The following is a 9,150-nucleotide window of genomic DNA, read 5'->3' as shown; positions in this document are numbered from 1 at the left end:
GCCAGGCGTTAGACCTTCACAAATAATATGTATTTCCAGCTTTTATTTATCCATTCTACAGAAAAACTACAGACATCAGTACCGGAGAGCCCTAACTTATCTATGTGACACTGCGGGTTGCGGTATTCATTGAAGTAACCTGATTAAATCAATAACACAAGAATAGATATTAATTCTAGATTAATCTTTTGTTTAATCTATAGATCAAGCAAGGATGAATTGCTGGTGATGAGGATGAAAATAAAAAATAAACAAAATCTTTACATATTGATAATGTAAACAGAAAGCATATTTAATAATTTTTAATCGTAATGGTAAGCATTTTAAAAATTTGTCACCTAAACTATGTTGATCCAGCAATTACCGCAGAGATCTGATAAGTAGTACAGTGCAACATACAATATTTGTCGCCTTTATATTCAGGTAGAATGAAAATGACATATGACATTAGATAAAAAAAAATTTTATGGGATTAGAATGATTTGGAAAGTGTATTATATGACGTTGGATAAAAGGAGAATTCATCATTAAACTTCCAAAAACAGTTCTTTGATCAGATAGGTGAACAGTAACCCGTGAAAATCAACCAAAGCTAGTAACGATACAATATCTATATCGAAAAAGGTATACTATTTCTATTTTGGAAACCCACGGTATAATATTCATAATGATTTCTTTTGATTTAGTTAAGTTAAAATTGAGTAGTCGAATAGAGTTGAATAAAATCATTTATATTTACTTTGCTGAGAAGAAAAAAAATATGCATATGTCATCGAATTGATTTTATAGATTTTTTATTATTGAATATAAAATGTAACACAGCTTCAATATATTTGATTGAGTATCAAGTTGACTAATTAATGTAATGTGTTCTACGAGTGACCAAATTAATTCACAAACCAGTATCAGCCTCGTAAAGCAGTGGCAGATGGGCTCATAAATTAAAAATCTCGCATAAAACAAACTCGATTATGTGTGGAAATAAGTGCTAAATCAACGAAACGAGCCTAAATCATGGAAGATGGGCAGTTTTATCTCATTTAAATTAGGTGCGTATAGAAAACAAAAAGTTTCAATGACAAATTCATAAACAAAATGCAATTTGGAGCTTATAGGTTTTAAGGTGTTTCTTTTTTTTTTTTTTTGAATTTTCCGTAGCCATTAATTTGGAGTAGTTTTCTTGCATCTTTAAATGACTTTATTTGCTTAAGTGTTGACTGCATAAAAATTGAACTAGAGATTCTGAGATCATATATAAATAGTCCAACGTTCAATAAAAATATAAACATTCGATTTAATTTGTCAATCAGAGCGTGTCTTGTCGGCTTTTATTAAAAAAAATAAATAAAATGCGTGCAATAATTGTAAGTGCTTTAATCTACAAAAAAAAATATCCTTTGTATAAGGAACATAAAAAATAAATAAAAAGAACAAGTCCTCGACATTTGATTTAAAAGGACAAAAAGGAACTCCAATAAATAAAATAAAATCAAAAATATCAAATGTCCTTAAATACAATACATGTGTAGTGTGAAGTGTAATATTTTTAATATTATAAGGAACAATAGTGTAGTGAGATCTATTGTTATAATCCTGGAAAGAGGAAAAACTTGATAGAATTTCAAATCATAACTTGTCAATAAAATTAAATAATAAAACTTTTATTATAAATAAAATAGAATAATAAATATATATTTGCATATATATATATGTACATGTATATATTTATACATATATTTCATTAATGTATATCTAATATTTTAAAAATATTAAAAAATTCTTAAAATTCTTAGTGTTCCCAATTTTTTAAAATTAAATGAATTTTAATTTTGTTTATATATTTGTTAATCAAAGAATATATATAAGTTATAAATCACATAATATATTAGAAATAGTAATCCTTTTCTTATTCATATAAATTAAAGTTTCTCATATTATTCTTCAATATACCTTACAGATTTTATGTTTGTTAGCAGTTGCCTGTGCGGATAAATTAGGTTATAATTACCAGCCTGTAGCGCATTCAGAACAAGGTCTCTCGTTCGTTCCAGGTGCCAGTGGACATGAAATACGTGGCGAAGCTCTACTATCACAATCACAAAGTTCATCTTCTCAACATGCATCAGCACAACAATCATTAGTTCAACAAGCTCCCATACAACAGGCATCCATACAACAAGCACCTATACAACAGACATCATCTCAAGTGTCCCAGCCTGCACCATTAATTGAAGAATATGAAAAAGAATTTTATAGTTATTCTGCTCCGGAAGAAGAATTTGATGATGGTGCATCTAATCAAAGAAGTAGTAATTCTTTGAAAAGAAACTTACGTGTTTTATTCATAAGAACACCAGAAAATCAAGGACTTGCAAATGCTGCCCTATCCTTAGCCAGACAAGCTACTGATGAAAGAACTGCAATTTATGTCCTTACCAAACAAGCTGACGTTGGTAATTTAGCTAAACAACTTGAGAATCAAAAGTCACAATCAAGAAGTATACCTGAAGTACACTTCGTTAAATACCGCACACCACAAGATGCCGCTCACGCTCAGCAGGCCATACAGTCGCAGTACAACTCTCTGCCTGGTGCTTCACACAGCGACCAAGGAACCGCTAATGTTTTGAATTTTGCTTCGAAAGCCACTGGCCCAGCTACTAACACTGCCCCAGCTAGTCCTCATGCGCAATATCTACCAGCAAACCCGGTGCCAAGTCAACAGTACTTACCATCTAGTTTGCGAAGATTGCGTTTATAAAACTTTCGAATTATTACCACATTAATTATTAATAATCTTGGTTTAGGTTGTTGTTTGTTGACTAGTTTATATTAAAGCGAAAGCGAAAGCAAAAACAAATTACAAATTCAATTAAAATTGTACTTTCTGGTATTTGTGTGGACAAAAGGATAACAGTTCCAAGCAAATTTACTCGCGTAATTGAACATCCCAACTGTAGTACCGGCCCGAGCGCAATTTGTATCTGTGTATGCGAAGATTGCAGCAAATTAAAAGCTTTTAAATTTTCTTTGAGAAAGTTTTTGCTTGAGTTAGTGCTGCTGGCAAAAGTTTTACTATTACAATGAAGGGTATCCTGCAAGGTTAGCATTAATGCCGGATTATAATATTTAAACTTTTAATAGTGATGATTTGTTCAAACAATGCTCGCCACTTAGTGAAACACTTTTGCATACAAGAACAAAAGGATTCGCTTAGAGAAAGTGTTTAGAGAAATGTTTGCACTGACTTTTCACGATCCTGAATTTATTTTTGACTTTAAACCTTACAGGAATCAAATGTTCATTAAATAAGACTGCAAATTTTATTCAAAAGTCTTACATAAATCATTACTTCCAGGGTCATTATTAAGTCACAACTTCCTCATTTTTGTATAATAATTTTGTTACTTAAATGAAGGCATGAAAATCGTAGGAAAAATAGCCAATAATAATATTAATTTTTTTTAATAGAAAGTTGCTCACTAGAAATCCATTAAACCCGACCTACAAATATTTGTAAATACTCGTAATTATACTTTTGACTATCTATGGTAAACTGAACTATGCTTATGACAGAATAATTTAATTTCCAGTAACCGAAGCTTAAATATTTTAAAATGATATTAAGTAACTTAAATTAGGAAATTAGTGGAATCATATAGAGCACACAGCATAAAGTTGAATATCAACAGCATATTCATAGAGCCCTAGATGTAGGGTTGTTGATTGCCCTTTATAGAATTCATTTCTTTGATCTTATTTATTAAATTATTTAAAAGAAGATATTATCAAACAAATCTAAATACATTTTTCGTCTATGCGCAATGAAATAATAATGTTTTTAGACATTAAACATTATTTAGTAGAGAATAGTAAACTACAACAACAAAAAATATTTCAATTCTTATAAAATTATTATTATTTTATAAAAATAATTGTTGTTGTTGTTGTTCGTTACTATTTGAAACCTCTCTATTAAATACCACAGTTTCTGTTAAAGTAAAAAGTAAGTTAAGTTAGGTACTAGTACTGTTAATTTAAAAGACGTCAGAGTAGTAGGGGATTTGGGTATATCATGTCATATACCTCCAGCTCAAAAAGTACACGGATTTTGTTAATAAAACACAAATTTCAATTTTATTCCAAATTTATTTTATCTCCTTCAAAATATGCTCCTTCTGAAGCGATACACATATGCCAACGCTTAACCGAACTTTTCGTAGGCCCGTGCAGGTATGGCTTTTAGTTCCTTTGGCGAATTCTCCTTTACCGACTCAATCGTCTCAAAACGCTTACCACGAAGGGACAATTTGAGTTTCGGGAACAGGAAAAAGTCGCACGGATCCAGATCTGGTGAATATGGTGCCTGACAGTGGTGCCGTGTTTGATCAAAAAATCGCGTACAACAAGAATTTTCCATAGTAAAAATCGCTAAATGCACTTGAGGTAGTCTCACATTAACAGCTGCTGTAAACAAACTCATTGACAGAAGGCGCTCAAATTTGTACCATATGTCAAGTAAGGGTGTACCAACATAACAAAAAAAAAACCTTTTTGAAAAAGGTCTATTACTTAAGAAGTAGTTCACAAACAACAAAATCCGAATACTTTTTGAGCAGAAGGTACTTTATTCATTGACGAAAGATATTACTAATAATCTGTGCCTCCGTTGTATAAGTAGTAATCTTATCTCATTGTGATGGATTTATATGTTGAGAGTGTTTTTAAGTGTATTTTTGGTAAATACTAGAAACAGAAATATATCTTTATAAAATATATTTTTCATAATATGTCATAATAAGTCTTGTAATAAATTAAAATTCTCTTACATGGCTGTAAAGTTTCAAATTACTGCTTGACTGCCAATTCTATGAAATTTTATAAATACATACCCTCGCTTCATTCATTGCATATAATCTCTTTTTTAATATCCTTTATATTCTATTTTAGTAGGAGATATTTTGTAGTCTAAAAATAACTAAAATTCCTTTCCAAGTTGTATAAAATTTTCTAAAAAAATGTGCTTAAATACCTTGTATTAAAGTCTTATTTGATGGCAAAAAACGTAGCAGTCGTCCTTAATATTGTGGTACAAGCGGGAAAATATTTGCTCGAAGTCCTTTATTTGTTGTGCAAAATGCTGCGTAATTACAACAATTGCAGACAGTGTCTAATTCTTCAGAAATTCTAGTTATTGCCGACAGGTGTTTTGCAGTTATTTCGTTGCTGAATGCGTGAACCATTCCCCTTGTTTTATTGTTGTTTCACAGTACCAAGAGAACAGAGCAGAGCTAATGCGTTCCGGTGGAAGAGGTGGTTTTGACCTCCTACAACTGCGATAATATTCGGTACCTGTCATGTACACATTGTTATACATGCGAAAGAACCTTTATAGTTTCCTTTTTCCTTCGCACACAGACACACAACATACAGATACAGTCCAACTAACACACAAACGCAAGCATACAAACAAATTTTTTAGCTTACATACAAATGCTTTTCTCATTGCAGTAATGCCAACTACGAAATACGACTACAGAATAAAACGGATTTACGGCAGTGTTGAGTGAAGTCCTTATATATCACTTATGCTTTCATAAAACTAACAAGAACGCTCCGCAAATACACTTATGCAGAATATGCGTTTATGAGTAGAGCTAGGAGTGTGTCTGTCGATAAATCAGTGCGGGCTGGTGTGAAGGCAGCCATGATCGTAGCTATGCTAGTGTTTCTCTGCTACTGTGAACGCCACGATACTATAATTAATTTGCTCTTAAGTTTTCTTTGTCATTGTGCCAAACAAACAGACAAGCTTTGTATTTATGTTTTTGTAGTTGGGATGTGTAAATGAGTGATGTTGGGATGGCGGAACTATACATTTTACAGAAGTGTTGTCGTAAATGATTCAAATGGGTTCTTTCTTCTTATTTTGTTTACTACATTTCTGACATGCTTGAGTGTATATTTGGGTTGAAGACCTACAATATACGCCCACAACATATAAAAATATGTATGACTACTTGCTGGTGGGCGTGGAGCCAAAACGCCACAGGTTGTACTGTGGTGTGTTTTTGTGTATTTATATTTGTTACTTTGACAGTAATTAAGGTGATTATATGCGGCATATGCTGTGCCAGTCACCGAAGGCTCCTTAAGTTGCTTGTTTCAGAGTCTTTCACCTGGAAGTATGACGCTGTCCATGTGCTGGTACATTTTATGCGTCAATGCGTAAATCTGCTTTAAGAAAATGTTTTGTTTACACATCATTTACAATACAAAATATTTCGTCCAAGGTAGAGTTTTTTGTTTCTAAATAAATTGTGAAAATAAATTCTTTGAATTACAATTACACAAGAATTTTACTTGTTACATTTTGATGACATTATTTACTTCAAAAAAAAAAGTAAAAAAGAATTATATATGAGACGAAATAATTTGTGTGCTTAAAGTGCAGGAACCACTTTTGTTGAGATTTATTTTGTGGAAGGTGTTAAAACTGTAGTTGTTGGAGAAATTTTGAAAGCCACATGCGGTGCGCGTAATCTGGCAGTTACAACAAATGACATAAACGCATAACCGCCCACACCTCCTTTTAGACTGTAATCAGAATTAATCCATTCCACTGCTGACATTTTTGTTTCAGTTTTAGTGCTGTGGAGCTTTGTCGTTCCTAAAAATCATGTAATCCGCAACGGCTGAAACTAACAAGCACAAAATTGTAAACTCAAACTTCTGCAATGCTTTAAAAATGCAGTTTTTACTTTTGGGTACTACAATCAACACTGCACGTCTCAGTTACTTACATTGCAGATTGAAATCATTGCAATATGTTTATATATATAATACTCAAAAACATACTACTTAAAATCTATTAATATATAATAAGATTGGTAAAAAATTTTATGAGTATTAGGTAACGATTTGTCAGTTAAAACACTTATATGACTCGCGCAAAATATAACTTTTTTGAACGTAACCAGAGAATAAGAACCAAAGAATGACTATTCTAACTGGTATTCAGACAGCAGCCAATACACTCACATAAGGAATAGTAGTATAGAGTATTGATGAGGCCTGAATTCTACGGCTTCCGAGTCAGTTGAAGTTCTCTCCCAAAAATAATGATATACACACTTGGGAAGATGGATTAGTGTCCACATTAGAAAACTTTATTAATAGAATCTGTATTACTAAATCTAAAAACTTGGGCTCCCATTGATTAGGAAGAGATGTTTTTTATCCCAATTGATAAACAGACAGTATTCAATACCTTAAGTCTAATCATGATATATTAAGACCGGTGATGGAGATTCATAATAAATTAAATATCCTTAGCCACAATAGACACATACAAATTCTCTCTCGATCTACTATTAGATCATATTGCAATATCTGACAGCGAGATGGTAAACACACATGTAAGGAAAGGAACCACCGCCATTCATTTCCTTGGGAACAGGTATTTTCATTCTAACGGATAGCTAAACAAAAACCAATATAGTCAATTTTCGTTAGAAAACTTTAAGACTGGTGAAGAAGAGTATTGATAAATTAAATGTACTTGACTAAGTTTAGCGTTGTCAAAATTTATAAAAATAAAAAACAATAAAGTTTATAGCAACGAGTAGAACATAAGTTTACAAAGAAGAACTCATTGAAGTTTAAAGACACTGATATGAAGGAAGTAGAGAATAAGTAATATTTAAGAGACTAAACTCGTAAAGTACTCTTATAATACAAAAATGCATTTCAGGGCAGTTCTGAGGATAGTAATTAGCGCAGTTATATAGTGAAATGACATCTTGTCTTGGTATTTATATACTATATATCATATTACAAATATTGTATGCATTTTTTTATACTTATAATTTAGAGAATATTTTGCTACATCTACCTTTGTTAAAAGTTATTCCATTGTTTCGAAAGTTTTAAAAATTAATTAAATATGTAAATTGTTTCGAAGTTAGTCCTTTGAAATCAATTGCAAGAGAAGCGAAGGTGCCCACTGAAACATAGTAGAAATTCGATTTTGTTGTCGTTTTCATTAAAGCTTTCCTTTGCAAAGTTTGAACAGAAGTGCATTGGAAATTGCCATCGCATGTGTTTGATTTCAAAATTGAAATCCTTAAAAAATGCTACAAGTATTTGACAGAACAAAAACTTTTCACAAATGTTACTTTTACTTTTTCTTCGGAATGAATTTCGTTCTGGTGCACAAATCTGCAACGACTGTGGGGTGCCAAGTCGAGGCGGAAATTGAAATAAAAACGACTGGGAAACTTTAAAACATTTTGACATTTTCATTTTTAATTTTAATTTTCTACATAAAACCAAAAGAAATTAAACTTGCCAAGCATTTAATTTTGCACAGTTATTAATTTTTTTTCTTCTTAATAAAAATTTTATTAACAATAAAAATCGAACACAAAATTATATATCATAAAACATATTTGCAAAACATTTTTATTCGCCATTTCAATTAAAACTATTCTAGCTTACTATATTACCACTATATTAGATATATTAATATAAAGAAATATTCTGTAGCTGCATTTTGTTTCCGTAGAGAGAAAAATCATATCATAGACTCATAGATATGACCGAAACACCACTTAATGAAATTGTCATTAACTCGATCAAGAGATCCTTCAATTTGAAGTAATTTACTCTAGACACATTTTTTGATACAGGAAATGCATTTTCACTTACGTCATGCACTTAATGACATAAGTGTAAATGTCGTACTGAAGTACCATGATGCCGTAGGTGTTAAATGTTGTTTTGGTTTGTAAGTGATTGGTATGCTACGAAATTCGGTGATCAATGAAGTACTGAGATACAGTAAAATGACGAAATAAGTTAATGAAGTAATACCGCTAGAGTCATTGCTGTGTCATAAAGTAGGGTGTTCAATGGAGAACTTGAAAATATGTATTAATATGACAAGATACGTGAGTGTTCTTCCACCTTTATTTTGGCTTATTACCTTAACAGTTATCTGAAATAAACTCATTTGGATTGTACTTGAAAAAGTAACATATCCAGGTTACGTATTAATACCAGTCTGGGATATGTTCACAAGCAACGACTGATGTTAATAAAGGCGCAATAGATCAGCTTTAGGACTAGGCTATTAGTAATGCTTTGGGC

General features: G+C 31.5%; 1 protein-coding gene across 1 annotated transcript; it reads left to right on the top strand.

Moving 5' to 3' along the window:
* The first annotated feature begins 1,349 nt into the window (after positions 1–1,349).
* Positions 1,350–2,761, top strand: LOC119686399. Its single transcript, XM_038100975.1, has 3 exons — positions 1,350–1,364; positions 1,958–2,080; positions 2,165–2,761. Exons 1-3 carry the CDS (start codon positions 1,350–1,352, stop codon positions 2,759–2,761), a joined length of 735 nt encoding a protein of 244 aa, XP_037956903.1.
* The last annotated feature ends 6,389 nt before the right edge of the window (positions 2,762–9,150 follow it).

The sequence above is a fragment of the Teleopsis dalmanni genome, chromosome 2 (genome assembly GCF_002237135.1).
Source record: "Teleopsis dalmanni isolate 2A chromosome 2, ASM223713v2, whole genome shotgun sequence".
Taxonomy (NCBI): domain Eukaryota; kingdom Metazoa; phylum Arthropoda; class Insecta; order Diptera; family Diopsidae; genus Teleopsis; species Teleopsis dalmanni.
This window is presented reverse-complemented; position numbering and strand designations above follow the sequence as displayed.